Raw genomic sequence first — 21,165 nt, 5'->3', positions numbered from 1 at the left:
TGGGCAAGGGCGGTCCGGGCTGGCCAATGGAGCGAGGCGTTGGTGCGAGGCGGCGCCACCATCTTTCAGCCGCTGGGCCCCTGTCTCGGTAGGCGGCTGCTGCAGTTAGGGAGGTAGGTGGCCCTCGCCGCGCCGCCTCCGGTCCACAGCCGTGCCTCTTTCTGTCCTTCTGCTGCGGTCCCACGATGCCACAGTACCAGACTTGGGAGGAGTTCAGTCGCGCAGCGGAGAAACTCTACCTCGCCGACCCAATGAAGGTAAATCGCCGGCGGAGCCAGTGTCTGTGTCCCAGCTCCGGGTCAGGTTGTCTTCTCTGCCGTCCGCTCGGCCTCCGGAGCTTCTGCAGCATCCTAAGAGGTGCTGTGTTTGAAGACAGACGGACTCCGCGCCAAGTCCGATTGTTCTTTTCGTCTCTTCTCTTAATAAGGGCCCAGTGAAGCCTGAAACCAGCAAAATCAGGGTCAAGTCAGGTCTCTGAGAAGTCTTCCCCCGCCTACAACCCCCGAGCTTCCCTATCGTTGGTTTACGTGTCTCTAAGGGCAGGGCTCCTCCCCCTGCAGCTTCGGCCTCCTATGGCGCTTCAGTTCAGTTCAGTCGCTCAGTCGTGTCCGCCTCTTTGCGACCCCATGGACTGCAGCACGCCCAGCTTCCCTATCCATCACCAACTCCCGGAGCTTACTCTAACTCATGTCCATCGAGTTGGTGATGCCATCCAACCATCTCATCCTCTGTCGTCCCCTTCTCCTCCCGCCTTCTATCTTTCCCAGAATCAGGGTCTTTTCGAATGAGTCCGTTCTTCGCATCAGGTGGTCACAGTATTGGAGTTTCAGCTTCGGCTCAGTCCTTCTAATGAATATTTCCTTTAGGATGGACTGGTTGGATCTCCTTGCAGTCCAAGGGACTCTCAAGAGTCTTCTCTAACACCACAGTTCGAAAGCATCAAAGACCCCAATTTGGAGGCATCTACCTCCCGCAAATTAGTGGTTCTTAATATTTTGGAGGTCAGTGCCCTTTGAGAGCAGGAGAATGCGCTTAACACATAAATGTTTTTAAACAGTTTTAGGGGTTCCGTGGATTCCTGTGGGCTTCACTGGTGGCTCAGACGATAAAGAATCTGCCTGCGATGCAGGAGACCTGGGTTTGATCCCTGGGTCAGGAAGATCCTCTGGAAAAGGGAATGGCAACCCACTCCAGTATTCTTGCCTGGAGAATTCCATGGACAGAGGAGCCTGGCGGGACTGGTCTAGAGTCCGTGGGGGTCACAAAGAGTCGGACACAAAGTGAGCAACTAACACACACACATGGATCCCTGTAACTCATTCATGGCCCTCACAAAATTATAAGAAGCTAACCTCTGACATCTACTTATCATAATTTTGTGGGGGGCATGAATGAATTACAGGGATCCATTTGTGTGAGTTAGTAAGCAAAGAAGTTGCAAGGACAAGAGTTTACCATTTGAGTCTTGATTTTTCTTCCTCTTGGTTTTTATTGTCATCTAAATATTATTTGAAATATTAGAAAGTCCTGCTAGCTTTTTAGACCTAGATAAGTAACAAGAAGCCGAAAACATTCTTAGTTCCATTCTTTGCAATGAAGTGATGTAATAGTAATAAATGATAAAATGAATTAGATACTTGTGAAATTGAGTACTTTGTTTATGACAAAATTTCTGGCTCCATTTGGTTGATTTTGTTCGTAGGACCATTTGCTTCTTTAAGCAGTGTACCATGAGGACTATACAGGACTTTTGTAGAAGTACCCACAGTGTAAACTAAAAATATTTGAAAAGATAGTAAAGAATATACAAATCCACAGTAAGAGTAATAATACTGTAAGAATGTGGTCATAGTTACAGGGAAAATGAAAATAAAATGATTATTATTGAGGGTTGCTATGAACAAAGCATGTGTAGAATAGGCAGGAGAGGGAGAACCTATGAGTTCTTTTCAGAAAATTCCAGTGGCCTAAAAACTTGTGCCTTCTCACGATAACCTTCCACTGGTTTTTAACTGATTTTTTTGATAGGTTGCTGAGGGGATGAATGGGAAGAGAGCTTGACTGACAGTTATATTGAATACCTTCCTTCCATGTGACAGACATTTTATATATATACTTATCTGTATAATTTATGTATACAATTGAAGACAATCCCTTGAGGTAGTTGAATGAACAGTCTTAGATACATTAAATGATTTGCCTGGTGGTCTATAAGAGATTAGGCTAAAATTTGAACCCACATCTTTAAACACCGTGTTCATGCTGTTTCTTCCAGTCCATACTGCTGAAACTAAAGAAGAAAAGAAATTTTGTCAGAACTCTTTGGGATCTGTTTTACAGAATTCTTTGTCTTCTCTCCTTCTTGATCATATTTATCACCTTTTACCATTCTCTGTTGCATCCGCTCTAAGTGAAGATGGCATTATTGCTAGACCATGTAATAACCTCTTAGTCTGCCTGCCTGCTTTTAAAATTCCTTCTTCACTCTCATACATACCGCAGCTATCTCAGACACAAAAATTGAGTTCTCAGTTTCCTGTTTTAAAACTGGTTCTTCACTGATTGCTGGTGAAAGTCCCACCTTCCAGGCCCCAGTCTGACCCTCCCTCCAGTCTTGTTGGCTTTGTCTCCCACCATTTCCACCATCCTCAGCCCTAGCTAGCCTCAGAAAGCTGCAGAATGCATCATATCTTCATTCAGACTGCTGCTTCAGCCTTTCTCCTAACTTCTTCCCTAAAAGAAAGGGAAAAAAATGCATTTCTGAAGCAATTTCCATAAATTCTTTTTACACTTTCCCTTCCCCCAATCTAAATTACTTGTTTCCTCTTTTAGCATTTTACCTGTATATGTCTTTCTAGGATTTAATTCATGTTGTCTTATGTTTTGATTATTTAAGTTGGTTGAATTCAAAGTTACTAAGAAAGCAAGAACCTTGATTTCTTTTTCTTCTGAGTGGCATCTGACATGGTAACTTAGGTGCTTTCTAATTTACCAATAAAAGGGGGGTTGGGGCTTCCCAGGTGGTGCTTGTGGTAAAGAACTTGCCTGCCAATATAGGAGACTTAGCGGGTTCCAGATCCCCTGGAGGAGGGCATGGCAGCCCACTCCAGTATCCTTGCCTGGAGAATCCCGTGGACATAGGAGCCTGGCAGGCTATGGTCCATAGGATCGCAAAGAGTTTTTTAACTCATTTCTCCTAATGAAGCCACTGAGTATTCTTTTAAGTAGGAGTTAAAACTTTACATGGTTGTCATGCTTAGTACATTTTTAAGTTGGTTTCCTTTTGTTTCCAGAGGACTGAATTTTTTTAATATGTAAAACTGAACTGACTAGCTCAATAAGTAAAATCTTACTAGGTAGTCTAAAGATACTTAACACCTACTTAAGTGCTTGGTGAGTTCCCTTTCCTCCCTCACCAAGACAAATCTCAGGATGCTATGACCTTTTTAAATTTGCAAACCCAGGAGAGTAGAAGGCATAATGAGAAAAGCTGTAGAAAAAGCTCTAATAGCCCTTTTTATCTAGTTTCCAGAAATATCTTGAGGGTCCTGTGCTGCATTGGAGCCATTTTAAATATATGTTCCTGTTTTGGCTGGTAGATACTTAGCAATTTTTAAAACAGCTAGCTAAAACTAAACTAGAGTTATTATATTTTTGGTTAATAAGAAACTTAACTCTGCTGCAGTACACTGTTCTGAATCCATCATTTAAAGAAATAATAATGTTCATGGAGGTTGTAAACTCTATTGTGAGCTGTCTTTTATTGGAATATACTAATATATAAATCATTTTCTTGGCTTCCTAACTGTAGAACAGCCAATAGCAAAAAGTGCTGTGTAGCATGGCACTCAGTGTAGGTGTTATTCTAGATGTGCAAAGTTGTATCTCATGTCGTGCCATCATGAGAAAGATACGATTTTGCTGAGTAATTAGTCTGAATCCATCTCTTGAGAGCCATGGGAAAATGGAAAGTATGAACTGCAGCTGCAGTGCTCTTTCCTGGGAAATGGGTTTGAACTTCACTAGCCATTTCTGCTGCTTCCCCGCCTTTTTTTTCCTATCAGTCCTCTGTGGCTAGATGTGTGGGTATTACAGGGGAGAGGAAAACCTCCTTTACTCTTTTAGGTTTCATAACTGGGGCTCTACAAATTAGACTGACAAAAGAATTACACTTAGCATAGAAGTTCACAAAGAGGAGGAATTTGTGACCTATATACCATCTTAAGGGTGGCAAAGTATGGGAGAGAGGTTGGACAGAGGAAAAGAGATTTGGGGCTTCTGGGAGGGAGTAAGTTCTGAGAAGGTGACTAGGGAATGTATGGGCAATATTAGAGTTGTTTGGTAAGGTTTTTAGGGAACAAACCACCTTCTCTTTTCCCAGGGAGAAGAAACACCTTTACAATTGGAAACTTTAATTATCTTTACAAAGCTTAATTCATGTCCTGCTTTTGATCAGAAAGGGCAGAGAACTAATTGCCTTCAGCTCAAAACTCTCCTTTAGCTGAAGTGCTATACTTTTGAGGTAGCATGCTGTGAATACCCTTCAGTATGTAGTCTTACTGGCAAGAAATGCCAAACTACCTTAAGAGTCTTACAGACATTCTCTGAATATGGGTGTGCCTTGGGAATTTTCAGTACATCTTTTCAAAGTGGCTGAAAATAAAATACCTGACTTTCTTTTAAGTCTTAAAAATATTGTAGCAATGCTACTGCTACTGCTAAGTCACCTCAGTCGATTGTAGCAATAGGAATGAACAAAATGCTGTGTTCCCTCATTTCAGTAATGATAAGTTTACAGTAAAGGTGCCTTTAGATATTTTGGCTATTAATTCTAAATGGATCTGTTTTAGCTCACTTGAAGACTAAATTATTTATGAGAAATGTCTTCTGACTTCACTGTTTCTAAATATGTATTTTTATTTCAGGCCCGTGTGGTTCTCAAATATAGGCATTCTGATGGGAGTTTGTGTATTAAAGTAACAGATGATTTAGTTGTAAGTATACATTTTTATTTGTTGCATACTTTCAGATTTGTTTGAGTTAATCATTTGTTTGAAATTATTTACGTAGAATTTATGCAGGTCACCCATTAGAATGCTTATTTTGTGTTTCATTCCCAAGTCAAGAGTCTTGTTCTTGAAGTTATTTTTATAGGCACTTGGAAGGATAATTCAACTTGCTTCATTAATACAGTTTGTCAGGTATAGTTTAATAACAGCTGAACAAGAGGAACATAGAGACCGAACATAGATACAGGGGGTAAAGGTTTCCTTGTAGATGTGTGAGAAGTAAGTGGTATTTGAACACAAGTTATAGGTTCCGTAGTTATACTTCTCTCGTTTCCTGTCTGCTCATTCTTGTCGCTTCCTCACACCCCATTTATTTCTTATCCCTCTGCCATGTGGTTTGTACATGAAGTCTTTCCCTGAAACTGCTCTCAGTGAGGGCTCAGCAGCAGCCCCTTCATTTTCGAACCCAGTACTCTCAGCAGTTCATATCTTGCTTGACCTCCTGGCTGCTTTTACTATTTTTAATATTTATTTGGCTGCACCGGGTCTTCGTTGAGACATGCAAGATCCTTAATTGCAACATTCGGATTCTTAGTTGCAGCATGTGGGCTCTAGTTCCCTGACCAGGGGTCGAACCTGGGCCCCCTGCATTGGGAGCGCAGAGTCTTAGCCACTGGACCACCATGAAAGTCCCCCCTCCTGGCTGCTTTTGATACAGAAAACCACTTCTTGTGGAAATTATTTTGGCATCTGTGGCTCCATTTTTCTTTTTCTGTGTTTATTTCATTCTTTGCTAGTTATTTTGCTGACTTGCCCCCATCAGTATTGGTTTCTCCAGGATTCTGTCCTTGATGTCTTCTTACCATTTCTGGATCAGTCCATTAAGTCCAGTACTGCCTGTATGTATCTGTTTCCAATTTTGTACTTTTAGCTCATATTTTTCTTTTGGCTTCCTGGCTAGGTCTAAGTTGAGCATCCTTCCTCCTCTACTTTGTAAGGTTAGCCTGTCTAGAATGGAAGTCCTCATCCCTTATCAAACTGGTTCCTCCTGCTTCCTGTCTTTAATTACACTGTCATCTACCTGCTCAGAACCTGGGAATCATTTTGGGAATCATTTTTGGTCCCTTCCTTTCCCTTATTCTCACATTTACTATTCCTTCATTTGAAAAACTCGTATTTTGATCCTCTGATAAGTTCCATATGCTTTGCTGGGCATTTGTGAATTACTTATTCAAGCTCTCATCTCATTTCCTGTCATGAACCCTCCATCCTCATTGCTAACCTCTTAAGGCCTCATTGTCACTTGCCTGAACTAGTGGCTCTGTGTCCCTGCTTCCAGTTCATCCTTCAGTTGTCCTATACTACTGTCTTGCCAGAGTGATTTCTAAAAATGCAAATTGGATTCTTACTACCCTGCTTAACAATCTTTAGTGGCTTCTCATCGCTCATAATGTAACTCCACCCTCACATCCCCTCTGATCTCTGTCTTTTTTGTGTTACTTAAGGGCTCCTTTAATATGCTATGCAGTCTTAGGCCTCTGAGCTTTTGAACAAGTCTCTCTCGGTCTTTGCAGTATTGAATCCCACCCCTGCCCCAGTGTGACAGGCCAACTCCTTATATTTCAAAACCCACCTCAGAAGGACTGCTTTATTTCTTGTTTTTATTTCTGCCTCTCTTTGTGCTGTTTCACAATTTTTTTTTTAAATCACATTTGACTTTTAATAGGTTGTGGGCTTCAAAATAACAAGAATAGATGAGTAATAGTCTTACCTGTATTTGTAGTGACTAGTCCTGACCCAAAGGGTACTTAGCAAAGATTTCTTTTAATGGATTAACTCTTTTAAAAATCTCATAGTGGCTTTAAAAATGACTTTTGGTCATATCTTTTACTGTATTTGTATTCAGGGTTCCATTATGAGATTTCATGAAGTCAGATCTTTTTAAATTAGTGTCATATCTTCTAAGAACCTATTGAGTTTGGTGAATGTGAATGTGAAAAAGGAGTAAATTGAGCTGTTGTGTGCTAAACCTAGGTTGAGGAGATTTGCATCCTAGCTTAGCAATCTAACAGCATTTTAGTCTTGGGGAAGATCAGGCCAAAAGCTTGGCTTTGGGGGCCTTAATTTTCTCATCTGGGAAGTGCCATAGTAACAGTCTGCTTACCTAATTGGGTTGTTGTGCAAAGTAAATGAAATATGTGGAACTGCTTAGCACTAATGCCTGCCACTTAGTAGGTTCAATAAATGTATACTTGAATCCTGAGCATTCACGTTGAGAAAAATGTTATTTGTGATTGTCCCAGAGTGGATAGATGTATCTACTGAAGAGATATTGGTATGTTCTGCTTTAAAAATAGAGGAAAATGCAGAATTGAATTCGATACAACAGACTTTACTTCCAAATGATGACTTTTGGCCTCTGGTAATGATTAAATATAGTTAAAGATCCATGGTAAGCAATACTGGAAAGAACTTTAACATTAATGATTTCCGTGATAAGATCTAAGTATGAAGGATACTTTTTGTTGCCTTTCTTAAAACTACTGAGGATTAGTCCTTATCTAGAAGGGACCAAAGATATAATCAAATCCATCATACTAAACAATAAATGTTTGAACCAACTCCAATGCAAAAATCTATCTTCTAATGATTTTTAAAGAAAAGTTTGTATACTTCCCTCAGTAATTGATTTTAATGGCTCAGAAAACTCTTCTTAGACTTTGTTATTATTGTCTTAGAGCTTTGACTTTTTTATAGTCCCATTTATACATCTTTTGTTTCTAATTCCATGACTGATTTATAATATTGTTTTCTATGGACCTCTTTCTATGTCAAACTGTAGTGAGAAGGTATATGTTCTCCTATAATACATACACTAAAATTGAAACTCTGGAGATGATTATGGCCGCTTTATAAGATTATTAGATTTGTACAATGTGTGAACTTTTCTAAGTAAGTGGTTTAAGAGCTGTATGAATTCAAATCAGTTGCGCATTGTCAACCACAAGTTGGCACTTGCCATCTACCTCTACAAGGATTAAATCATGTGCTGCTGCAGCTGCTGACCTCCAACACCCCTTGAAGGAGCCCAGGGTGGAGAGCAGAAATGAGCCACTCTCTGCTCCCGGAAACCTGGCAGGACAGGTCTTCAGATAGCTAGATATTCTCAGGAGCTGATTTTCTGAGCCCAATTCTTATATCTCCTTGTATCTAGAAAAGCACTAAAATCTTTCATGGTGATGACTGTTTCTCATGGCAAGCAGAAGGGTCACAAGACCAGCAGAAACTTTCTAAGAAATAAACATGCTTGATTGCATGTACTCCCCCTTCACCAGAATTACATGTATACTGTCCTTCTCCTTTATGTCTTTGGAACAGTCTCTCAGAGCTGTTTGAGGTGCTGTCTCCCTGGCTGCAGTCCTCTTATTGCCCCAAATAAAACTTCTAACTCACAACTCTGATGTTGTGCAGTTTTTTTAAGTCAACAGCATGATTAGGTTGAACTCCAAATCACTTTAAGTTGATGAATATTACTGCAGGATCACAAAGTTCCCATTGCTTAAAACTCATATGAATCCATAAAAGGGGCTGAAGAAGAATGGATTTGTGTTACAAAGCGAGAAAAAGACTGCTAGCTTAAGTTTGATAATTTTGAAGATTCTAGATGAAGAATTGAATGTAAAGCAAGGAAGAGTTTGGATTGGTTTAAAAGTTATAAATAATACCAGAAACCAAGGTTGAACAAATTTAACTGACTTGTTGTAGGTAGCAACCAGCAGTAAGCAAGGAATTCCTGATTTTTAAAAGATTACCATTAACCATACACTTCCCATTTCATAAACAGAGAAAGAGATCCTAAACTTTATATGCTTTTCCCACTATAACTATAGAATCATTTATAACCAGATCCCAGGGAGAAAATACCTGATTCCAACCTTTAATTTTTCTCATCAGACCATGACAGAATTTGATTACATTAGTCTACTGGTCATTTTTGAGATGTTTTGAATAGAGTTCATTTTGGTTTTTGTCCATAGCAGTGGCATTTTAAATATTATTCTAAACTTAAGGAATGTAATTGTGGGAACCTGGAAACTTGAATGATCTCCAGAGGAAGTAAAGCAAAACAGTGGTAGGGAAAGACTCAGATTTTTACCCAAGAATATGTTTGCTACATCCTTAGTAATCTAGTTTTACATAGTTAATGTGTGCTTTTAAAATTCCTGACAGTGTTTGGTGTATAGAACAGACCAAGCTCAAGATGTAAAGAAGATTGAGAAATTCCACAGTCAACTAATGCGACTTATGGTGGCCAAGGAATCCCGCAGTGTTGCCATGGAAACGGACTGAATGGTTTGAAATGAAGACTGTTATGTTCTTAGGAAGTAAATATCTTTTGAATTTGAAAAAGTATTGGGAGAGAAAATACTTTATGTAACTAAGTGGGCTGTTCAGAAGCCAAGAGATGATTTTTTTGTACTTTGTTTTTTAATGTTTACTTTAGAGAGCCAGGAATGTAAATGCTTTCAGTTAGAAAGCCTTTATTTATTTTTTGGAGATTGAACAAGAAATGCATCTATCTTGGAAATTTTTTGTAGATTATTTGGTGTTAAGCAAAATAAATAATTACTCGCTGTTAAGTTTGTATCAGTAACTTAAAAATGAGATTAAGAAAAGCCAGTTCTTCCTTAAATTTAGTTAATCTGTGTTTAAAAGAAAATTGAATATAATTGTTTTGCTAGATTGATGTATTTTTTTCAGAGCATAAATTTTGTGCTGTTGATGACCAGCAAATATAAAATAAGGTAACTGGAATTAACTGTGCACAGCAATATAGCTGATTATATATAGTAGTGTAGTCTCAATTATATCTAAAAATAATTATGAAAACAAGTATGCTTTACCTTAAACTTTACAAATTTAAGCTATATTTTTAAATATAAGGGATTCATATTATCGTTAACTTGTTGAGCAAAGACTTACTTTGAATCTAATTTTCAGTGCTCTGAAACATCTGCAGTTACTTTAACTGAATGAACAGAATGATTATTCTCTAATTATCTCTGATGGATTGAAATCACCATACTACAGAAATATTTGCCACATATTTGCCATATATCTTTTCTCAGAAGGGCTAAAGATTATTTGAACTGTTAAATTTTTGCATACCTCTATGATACCCCAGCCTGTTTCTCTCTTTGCTTAACCAAGGTATTAAGCATAACTGTCACAACTGTTTTCCTTTAAACCAGAAATATGATATTGACATTTATCTTATATTTGCAATTAATTTTACCAACCTAAATATAATGTTACATGTTGATTCCTACATTAAAATATTTTTTGTTTGGAATTTGTTGTGTTGATCAGCATTTCAACATGCAAGGTTCCATTAACTGGATGAATTTTGGCATGTTTCAGAGAGGTCAGTAAATAAAATGTTACGTAAATGTGTATTATGTCTCTTTAAGTTTTTAACTTCTCAAGAATAATTGATTCTTGACTGGGATATTCTATATTAGTTTAGACTAAAGCGAGCCTAATTATGCTCTATGTATATTTTGTTTGTTTCTTCTTTTATTACTCAACTTTCTCTGTTATGGCATTTGTTTCCTTTTTTTTCCCCCACTGTTTCTCACAGTTGTATTACAAAAGAACCATGCTAGCTTTTTCAGGTCTCCTATTGATAGACATTTGGTTGTTTCCAGTCTTTTGCTGTTAGGATGCTGCACTGAATATACACATGAGTAGTATATGTGTACATTAAATTTCTAGAAATAAAATTGGTGAGTCAAAGGGCATATGTATTTCTAATTTTAATAGATACTGTCAAAATTGCTTTATGCAGAGATTGTCCCATTTGCATGCCCAGCAGAAATGCAAGAGAATGCTGTTTCTTCACAACATTGCTGCACAAAAATACAAATTCTGGATTTTTGGCATTCTGATGCGTAAAACACTGTTGTTGTTCAGTCACTGTCGTGTCCAGCTCTTTTGCCACCCCATGGACTGGAGCCCACCAAGCTCCTCTGTCCATGGTATTTCTCAGGCAAGAATGCTAGAGTGAGTTGCCATTTCCATCTCCAGGGCATTTTATTTTCTTGAGTAAGAAAAGTAACATCAGGGACTTCTCTGGTGGTCCAGTGGTCAAGAGTCCATCTTGTACTGCAAGGGATGTGAATACGATCCCTAGTCAGGGACTAGGATCCCACATGCTGCAGGGCAGCTAAGCCTGTGAGCCACAACTAGGGAGTCTGTGCACTGTGATGAAAGATCCTGCATGGCTCATAGAAAATCCTGTGTGCCACAACTAAGGCCCAGCATAGACAAATATTTAAAAAAGAAAAGTAACATCAGATAATGTAGAGGTTTTTTGGGCTTTGGCTGTCCCCTCCCCCCCATAATAGGATAACTGGAGGGTATTTTGGCCTTTATCTTTCTCATTTAAATCTTCTGCTTTTTAACACTACTCTATGAAGATATCCTGAAAGGGGAGGGACATAGGTTTGAGTTCTTTGAATCCTTGTAACTTGTAGCAGTGATTAAGAGCAGAAGTTCAAGGCAGACTGTGTTGCAATCTTGGCTCCACTACTTCTACTTCCTAGTTCTGTGGTTTTTGAGAGGATATTTCTCCAAGCCTCCCATTTTCTTCTCTGGAAATTGGGCTGACAGTAGTATTCATAGGGCTTTGAGGATTAAATGGCATAATCTACTTTAAGTCCTTGGCACATTGCCTGGAACATAGTAAAGCTCAATAAATGGTAGCTATTATTACTGTTATGGTTGTTATTTTTCAGTGGAATCGGTATAAGTAGCCAAGCCTTAAGTTTTCTCATTTTAATTGAATAGTTTTTTATAAGTGAACATCTCCCTTTTCAACCAAGCTATGTCTACTATCAAATGCTATTTTTGGTAGATGGGAAGTAAAACAAGATTGTCTCCATGGAGAGTGTTTTTATGTGGTGAGGGAAACTGAAATCTTCAATCTAAGACATGTTCGTTTGTACCTACACAAAATAAAATTATTAAGAGAACTAATTCATGGTGAAAATATTAAATCTCAAAGATTGCATAATAATAAAACTCCAAATTATATATTCTAAAAGTCACAGTGCTGTATACTCTTAATCATTCCACATGGCTTATGGGATCTTAGGATCAAACCCAGGGCCCTGGCAGTGAGATACCCAAGTCCTAACCACTGGACTGCCAGGGGATTTCCCATGGACTAATTTTTAACAAACTGTTTTGTGATGTATTTAATCGAATGTTACTGACCCTAAGGTAATCTAAATGCAGTTACCATAGTATTTAACATTCTAGGTACAATTAGCAGTTCAAATAATTTCATTTTGTTCTCTTAGGAAGACCCACTCTCCTTGGAGCACATAGCATTGTTGGAGCAGTAAGCATTGTTGGCTACATATGTTCTCTGTTATAAAGGGCTGGCTTTATCCCTTCTCCCTAGCCTGTCAACGTTTTGTCTTAAAAATAAAAAAATTTGTTAGTTACAGCTCTAAGTGATTAGAGGCTGTGTTGGCAGCATTTGATAGTTGATATCATCTGTTATCACCCTTAGAAAAATCTAACACTAGCAACAGTATGATGGTAATAGTCTTGAAAGTACAACTGACCCTTGAACAACATGAGTTTGAATGCATGGGTCCACTTATATGCCAGTTCTTTTCACAAATACGTAATACAGTAATACACAATCTGCAGTTGGTTGGAATTACAGTTCTGGAGGGCTGGCTACAAAGTTAAAATCAGATTTTCTACTGCAGGGAGTGTTAGCACTCCTAACCCTGCCATTCATTGTTCAAGGGTAACTGTATTCTAAAACTAATTGAAAATGAGTTAAATATGGGACTTCCCTGGTGGTCCAGTGGTTAAGATTTCACCTTCCAATGCAAGGAGTGCATGTTCAGTCCTGTTTTGGGAGCTAACATCCCACATGCCCCCTGGCCAAAAAACCAAAATATAAAACAAACAATATTGTAACAAATTCAATAAAGACTTTAAAAATGATCCACATCAAAAACAAAAAAAGTGAAATATGAAATGAATTGCCCAAGAAAAATAAAAAATCCTCTCCTTTCTGCCTACTAAGAATGAAAGAAAACCAAATCCCTAAGTAACATTTATTGCTCCCCTATTTTTCCTCTTTTAGTAAAAAATACCTTGTGGTAATGGCAGTATCATAGTATTTAATATTATTTCTTTTTAAAATATTCAGGAGTGGGATGGGGGAGGGAGCTGGAAGGGAGATTCAAGAGGGACGGGACATGTATACCTATGGCTGATTCATGTTGATGTTTGACAGAAAACAAAATTCTGTTATGCAATTATACTTCAATTAAAAAATAAATTAAAAAATTAAAACATAAATTTTTAAAAAATAAATGTTCCACTAGTTGGGCTTCCCAGGTGGCACAAGTGGTAAAGAATCCACCTGCCAGTGCAGGTGGTGCAAGAAATGCAGGTTTGATCCCTGGGTCAGGAAGATCCCCTGGAGAAGGAAATAGCAACCCACTCGAGTATTCTTGCCTGGAAAATTCCATGGACAGAGGAGCCTGGGTGGGCTCGGTCAATGAGGTTGCGAAGAGGTGGACATGACTGAGCACACAGGCGCACACATTCCTCTAGTTTCGCAGTTAAAGTTTGTGAAAGCATGAGAAGAAAGAAAAATATTTTATTCTTTTTTCTTACATTAAAAGTAGTAATCGGGCTGGTTCCAGAAAAAGATGGTATAAGCACACTCCACCTCGGCTCTTCCACTGAATCCAGCTGTGAATACACAGAGCAACTGTTTGAGGACTCTGAAAAGAAAGTAGGTGGATTGGGCAGGAAGACCAGCATATGAAGTACCACTGAACCAGTGATGATTGATTCTTATCAATTTTCCCCCTGGGGGTATCCCCCAGCGCATTGAATTCAATGCACTTGAAACCTAGAAGTGAGTACTGGGGTGCAGGCCAAGAGTGCCAGAAACCTTTAGGTCTGGTCCAAGAAGTAGAAGGGTACTACATTTGGGGAGAGTGCAGAAATCCTTTTTCTTTATTCCACCTTTTCTTTGTCCTCTTGCAGCACACCCCCAAGCAATCCCATGGTGGTGACAACATGAACTACCTGCAGTGAAGCCAGTAGGAGCCAAAACTCAGGGAGATAGCCCTTGCTTTCCAGTACAGCTTTGTCTCCAAGAGGTTGAAATCCACTTTCATTTTTTTCTCTTTGTTCTCTTATTTCCTTGGCTCTGGATACAAAAGATGATGGCAAAAGTACACACGGTAGTAAAGCCTCAGTCTTTTGGCCAGAGAATGAATAGAAGGAACCAGAAAGTACCAGGGAGATCATAGAGAAGAAGGAAGTAAAAAAAATGACCCCATAAAACTTTATATAGTTATCGGTGTACCCCCAATGTGCACATGTGTATGAATCTGATTCTTTTTTGGCATGTTAAAAACTTAGAAACTGAGTATGAAGGAGGAAATAGAACAGGCTCTATCTTGAAAGCAGGACTCCATCTTGGGCCGGCCTGTAGACTTTGAGCTATATGCCCAGTATCTATGGAAACGACATACCAACTGGAAAACCAGAACCCCTGGATGGAAGAGCCCCAGGGCTTGTACCTAGAGGGAGGGCTCTTACCTAGACTCTCCATCGCCTAAAAGAATACCCTAATTATCTGTGTAACCGAATAGAATCATCCATTCTGTTAGGCTTCTTGGGGTATGACCACAGGCCTATTGATAATTGTCCACCGGTAACTACCTAGGCTTAAGGCATATGAATCACGGGTTAACTTTGATTGTATCTTTCTTTTTCCTTTGTTCAGACTAGTTTCAGGGAATCTAGGGAGGTAGATTTGGGCATGTACACTTAGGGTATATAAGGTTTTCACAAAAACTGGTTGGGGTCCTTGGCTAAGAGGAGACTCTGCCTTGGCCCCGCCGGCCAGCATAATAAACTGCACTCCACTATCTGCATTGTCCTTCTGAGTGAGTTTGTTTCCCTGAACACGTGGCTACAACATTTGGTGTACATTGGCTGGGAAACTCCTCACTTTGAGGAGACAAGTTCCATTTGGGACTACTCTGAGGCCTTGCAGCTCGAATATTTTAGAGGGGGGAAGGCGCTTCGCCCTTCTGAAAGGATTCTGCTTCTCAACACCTGGACCTTTCACGTTAGCAGGTAGTGGACGGCAGTAGGGGAATTGCGCACTCAGGTGAGGAGGAACCCACCGGGCAGGGTGGAAGAGGGGGCCTTATCACCCCCCTGGGAGGGACTGGAAGGGGCACGGACCCACAGGAGCCTGGAATAGACAGGTGGCAGCGAATGCCACCCAGGAGGTGTCCCATCTGCTGTGAAATTCTTGACCCCCTTGGAATTGTCAGGCTAGAAGGAGGGGGATACATAAGTATGAATTGGCTTTTCGGAAGAAGGCCTGGGAAGTAGGATATTTAACCCATCTGTGTTTTCTTCCGCACCTGATCAAGCCCACCAAGGCAGAATGGACTTTGGACCACGTGGTGTTCGGTTTCGCCGTGCTGACCGGCAGGTGAAACACGCCGATCCCCCTTCTCCCTCTGGGATCTGGCAGGATTTGGACGAGAATGACCTGCCCCTCCCCCATACTGGATGATGACGCGCCCAGTGCTCCACCAGGACCGGAGGCCACCTGAATGCCGGATCCAGGGCCAGGTGAATTTCCTGCAGCAGCCGCTGCTCCTCCGCCGGCTCTGCCAGAGATCGTAGAGCCTCCATTTCCGCAGGCTCCCATCCCAGCGATGGAGACCTCTGGTCAACGCCCCCAGGATTCCACCTCAGCCGGACCTCCTAGATTGTATCCGCCTCTCCCGGTGAGGACTGACGGGAAGTGGGAGGAAAACACAGGACTCACGAGGGCACTACCATCCGCCCCCTGTAACCTATTATTACCAGCCATTTTCTTCTACGGATATATTAAACTGGCAGAGACACACTCCGCTGTACTCGAGGGAGCCACAAACCATGATTAGGCTAATGGAGACTATTTTTCAAACCCACTGCCCTACATGGGATGACGTGATCCAACTACTAGTCTCCGTTTTCAGCGCTGAGGACAGACACAGGATCCTAACTGAGGCCAGAAGATGGTTAAGAGAAATGGCACCTGAGGGTACTGCAAACCTGCAGTGGTGGGCAGAACTAGCCACCCCCAATGAGAGGCCCAACTGGGACTGTAACACGAGGAACGGAAGGGCCACCTGGAGAGATATCCCGCAGCTATTTTACAAGGCCTCAAGAAGGGGGTCTGAAAACCTATGCTGTGAAAGACTGTGAAGCCTATAGACTTTATACGCTGGGTCTCAGGTGGTGATAAATGCAGCCTTTGTGTCTCAGGCCTAGCCTGAAAATGTCAGAAGTAGGGGGCACCAAGTGACTCATGAATTTTTATACATCCGTGAATGCCCAGTAGCTTTGTTGGGAAGAGACTTGCTGTCTAAATTGGGGGCACAAGTGACCCCCCCCCCCCCACGAAAGTCCCACTCTTTGATTGGGCTCAACCACCTATTTACTCTCCCTCTCAGTAACCCCTCAAGATGAATGGAGGTTGCATGATCTCCCCGAGGGGAAACTGGAAGGGCTAAACAGTTGAGAGAAAGTTAACTCAACAATTCCCTGAGGTCTGGGTGGAGGACAGCCCCCCTCCCCCACCCCACCGCCCCCGGCTTGCAAAACTACAAGTCCCAATGGTAATAGAACTCAAACCTTGTACAATTACATCAGCACTCGCCTTGGGCCTGTCAGACCTTGACTCTTTACGTGACTAAAAAGGACACGGTGGCTATGGGAGTGTTGTCCCAGACTACGGGAATATGGGTCAGACCCGTGGCTTATCTCTTGAAACGGCTGGACACTGTTACCACTGGGTGGCCAGGATGCTTCCAAATTAACTCAACAGGTATGTAAAGCTAGACTCAGGATGACCTCACGGTCCCAAGGCTATTCTCTGTATGAAATTGTGTGTGGGAGGCCCCCTCCCATAATAAAACAGGTGTCAACAAATTGCCTCAGGTAAGGGGAGGTGAGATTTCACAGCAGATGGAACAACTGGGTAAGGTAATAAATCAGGTAACAAAGTTTGTACAAGAAAGGATGCCGTTCCCCCTTGGGGAGCAGATTCATGAGTTTACGCCTGTTGACCAAGTACGGGTCAAAGATTAGAAACATGATTTACTAGCCCCTCGGTGGAAGGGCCCTTATACTGTTTTTCTAACTACCCCTACTGCAGTTAAAGTTGTAGGTATTGCCCCTTGGATCCATCATAAGAGGGTGAAGAGAACATACCACACAGACCCAGAAAACACTGAGTGGGCTGTGCAGAGGGACCCCACTGACCCTCAAGAGACTAAGATCATCCTTAAGAAGAAGGAAAATAGCCCCTTCAGGATGAAGCCACATAATCAACTCCTGCTGCTTGGCCTCATCAACATGATTTTGAATTTAACTTCCTTTTCAACTCAGGACAATGTTTTCATCTCATGGGCACATTCCTACACCAACTTCCACAACACCTCCAGCTGTTGGGTATGTGGGGCTGTGCCTCTGTCTGTGATGGATGGACTTTCCTGGTGGGTGTCACCACTCCGCCAAGGAGATTTTAAACCATTCTGCTCTTTTCTAGGACAAAGAGACTTTCCTTTCTCTTGTCAATCATAATCTCTCCCTGCTCTCTTGGTGTAAGCCAGACCTACAGTCAATAGGCTCAGGTCATGGGGTTACATATTATGTTAACACCAGTTTCATAGAAGTAACAAAAGCAGTAATTCAAAATAGAATGGTTTTGGACATGCTCACAGCTGCTCAAGGAGGGACCTGTGCCATAATTAAAGTTGAGTGTTGTGTATATATTCCTGATTTATCTGGCAATGTATCAGCAGCTTTAGATGACATGAAAAAAACAGGTAAAAGCAATGTCAAATGAAAACATTCCTTTCTGGACTTCAGTCCTATCTTGGGTGAAGGGTGATTGGTGGAAAACTATATTTACCATTGTTACAGTTTCCCTGATAGTTCTGCTTAATGGGCCCTGCATTTTATAATGTATTATGAACTTTGTAACCCAAAGGTTGGTGTCATCCTCCCAAACTGGCAGTCAGAGAGCCAGAGTGCAATATATCCCTATGAATGATGCTCATACTATGAGTTAAGAGCATCAAGAGGGGGGAATGAAGGAGGAAACAGACAGAACAGGATCCATCTTGAAAGCAGGACTCCATCTTGGGCCAGGCTGTGGACTTTGAGCTATATGCCCAGTATCTATGGAAACGACATACCAACTGGAAAACCAGAACCCCTGGACGGAAGAGCTCCAGGGCTTGTACCTAGACTCTCCATCGCCTAAAAGAATACCCTAATTATCTGTGATCATCCATTCTGTTATGCTTCTTGGGGTATGACCACAGGCCTATTGATAATTGTCCACCGGTAACTACCTAGGCTTAAGGCGTATGAATCACAGGTTAACTTTGATTGTATCTTTCTTTTTCCTTTGTTCAGACTAGTTTCAGGGAATCTGGGGAGGTAGATTTGGGCACGTACACTTAGGGTATATAAGGTTTTCACAAAAACTGGTTGGGGTCCTTGGCTAAGAGGAAACTCTGCCTTGGGCCCGCCGGCATAATAAACTGCACTTCACTATCTGCATTGTCCTTCTGAGTGAGTTTGTTTCCCGGAATTTGTGGCTACAACAAATAGACTACACCCAAATTCCAGACTGGCAATTGGGAGGCATTCACATGCAGTAAGTCCAAAACGTACTGCAAATATCTTGAGAGCTGAACTGACATCCCAACCTGTCTTCTGCAGGCTATGATTCCAATGTCAATTCAGCTTTCAAAACCTTTACCTTGTGTAGAACATCTGAAACAGAAACCAAAAAAAACTTTTGCCTGCCACCTAACCAGATTGACTGCCTGCTGAAACGGACAAAAGTTCTGTGTTCTCTGTAGTATTTAACCAAGGCCTAGAGTTGGTAACAATATTCAAAATGTCACGGATACTATCCAAAATTTCCTAGTATACCAGGAAATGGAAAAAGTATCAATTCTTAGAGAAAGACAATCAACAGATCCCAGTCAGAGATGTTGGAGTTACCTGACAAAGACATTAAAGCAGCTATTATAAAAGTGCTCTAGCAAATAATCATGAACACTCTTGAAATTAATGAAAAAAACTAATCAAAGAAATAGATATTTTTAAAAGAATAAATGGAAATTTTACAACTGAAAAACAACCAAAATTAAAAAACCACTCAACAGTCTTGAGCATAGTAAACTTGAAGATGAACTAAGAGAATTTGATCTGAAAAACAGAGAAAAAATTTGGGAAAATAAAGCAAAACCATGAGCAGAAATTTAGAGACTTGTAGGGCAATAATAAAATGTGTAATGTTTGTGCCATCAAGAATCCCAGAAGGACAAGAGAAAGTGTGGTGCTGAAAAAAATAGATGGAGAAATATTGGTTAGAAACTTCAAATTTGGTGAAAAACTTAAACCTATAGATTCAAGAAGGCCAAAGTAATCCATCCTAATGGAAATCTAGTCACAGTCACAATGAAGCTGGACAATGATCTTAAAAGCAGCCAGCAAAAAGCATTACCTCAACGGAAACAATGATTTGAATTACCAGATTTCTCGTTAGAAATCATGGAGGCCTGAGGAAAGTGGCACAATATTTCTAAACAGTGGAAAGGAAAGAACTGTTAACCCAGAATTCAATATCCACAGATAATAACCTTCAGGAACAAAAGTGAAATAAAGTCATTCTTGGATAAAGAAAAAGGGAGAGAATCCATTGCCATCAGACTTGGTTTAAAAAGAATTACTAAAGGGAGTCCTTCAGTTACAAGGGAAATGACACCATGAAGAAAGTTGGAATATTCGGGAATGAAGGGAGAGAAATAGAAGTGGCAGTTATCTGGGTTCAATGAAGAAGCTGTTATCTTGAGTTCTTAAAATACATTTGACAATAGAAATAAAATGTGACATAAATGTTCTCATTGTGTGTAGATGTAGTACATAAGGCATCAGTAGCATAGAGGGGAAAAAGATACCTATATGGTAGTAAAGTTTCTATTAATACACTCCACTCAAAGTGAAAAATAGTTATTGTCAGTAGGACTGAAAAGGTAAGTATGTATATCCTCATCCCTCAAGCAATCACTAAAGGATGCTGCAAAAAAATTTAATAAACACAATAGGTAAAAGGAAATACTAAGCATTTAAATAAAAAAGGAGGGCAAGAAAAAGGCATCAGGAACAAAATATGGGAAACATGAACCAAATAATAAAATGGTAGGCCTAAGTGCAAACACATCAATGTGTGTGTGTGTGCACGCACGCGCGCCTGTGCACGTGCATGCACGTGATTGGCCACGTCTGACTCTTTGTGACCCCATGGACTGTAGCCCTCCAGGCTCCTCTGTCCATGGGATTTTCTAGGCAAGAAACTGGAATGGATTGCCATTTCCTCCTCTAGGGGATTAGGGATTTTCATGACCCAGGAATCGGACTCACACCTCTGTGTCTCCTGCACTGGTAGATGTATTCTTTACCAACTGCACCACCTGGGAAGCCCATATCAATCCTTACATGAAATGTAAGTAAGTAGTCTATGTACACAGAGATTGTCAGAATCAAAAACCAAAAAACTAGAACCACCCGTATCCTCTCTGCAAGAAACTTACTTCAAATATAATGATACAAGTAGGTCACAAGTAAAAGGATGGAAAAAACAGGCCATGTCAACACTAATCAAAAGAAAGCTAGCATGACTGCTAATTAGTAAACTTCAGAGCCAAGGATATCTCCAAGGATAAAGAGGAACCGAATGTATTGATAAAATTGAGTCAATTCACCAAGAAGACATAATAATTCTAAATGTGATTATACATAAACAGCTTTGAAATGCATGAAACAAAACCTGACAAAGCTGAAAGAAGAAACTACAGTGATGTATCACCTCACATCAGTCAGAATGGTCATCATCAAAAAGTCTACATATAATACATGCTGGAGAGGGTGTGCAGAAAAGGGAACTCTCCTACACTGTTGATGGGAATGTAAATTGGTACAGCCACCATGGAGAAAAGTATGGAGGTCCCTTAAAAAA

General features: G+C 40.6%; 1 protein-coding gene across 3 annotated transcripts; it reads left to right on the top strand.

Moving 5' to 3' along the window:
* Positions 1–82: 82 nt before the first annotated feature.
* Positions 83–18,694, top strand: SRP9 (signal recognition particle 9). 3 transcript variants are annotated; one of them, XR_014054043.1, is made up of 6 exons: positions 83–257; positions 4,926–4,994; positions 9,240–9,394; positions 10,380–10,434; positions 12,374–12,414; positions 15,506–18,694. XR_014054043.1 is itself a non-coding variant. In XM_081491532.1 (3 exons), the coding sequence occupies exons 1-3, from the start codon at positions 186–188 to the stop codon at positions 9,357–9,359; spliced, it is 261 nt and encodes an 86-aa protein (XP_081347658.1). In that variant the 5' UTR covers positions 83–185; the 3' UTR covers positions 9,360–10,463. The 3 variants fall into 3 exon arrangements, 1 of the variants encoding a protein (XP_081347658.1); XR_014054044.1 differs by lacking the exon at positions 12,374–12,414; XM_081491532.1 differs by lacking the exons at positions 12,374–12,414; positions 15,506–18,694 and having other exon boundaries at positions 9,240–10,463.
* Positions 18,695–21,165: the final 2,471 nt, after the last annotated feature.

The sequence above is a fragment of the Giraffa tippelskirchi genome, chromosome 5 (assembly GCF_054371585.1).
Source record: "Giraffa tippelskirchi isolate mGirTip1 chromosome 5, T2T-mGirTip1v1.2.pri, whole genome shotgun sequence".
Taxonomy (NCBI): Eukaryota; Metazoa; Chordata; class Mammalia; order Artiodactyla; family Giraffidae; genus Giraffa; species Giraffa tippelskirchi.
This window is presented reverse-complemented; position numbering and strand designations above follow the sequence as displayed.

Bases quoted from the DNA above. Each gene is read 5' to 3' on its own strand.
- SRP9 (XM_081491532.1), top strand. From the start codon at position 186: ATGCCACAGTACCAGACTTGGGAGGAGTTCAGTCGCGCAGCGGAGAAA. The intron at 258-4,925 runs GTAAATCGCCGG...TTTTTATTTCAG, and splicing joins ACCTCGCCGACCCAATGAAG to GCCCGTGTGGTTCTCAAATA. The intron at 4,995-9,239 runs GTAAGTATACAT...AATTCCTGACAG, and splicing joins AAGTAACAGATGATTTAGTT to TGTTTGGTGTATAGAACAGA.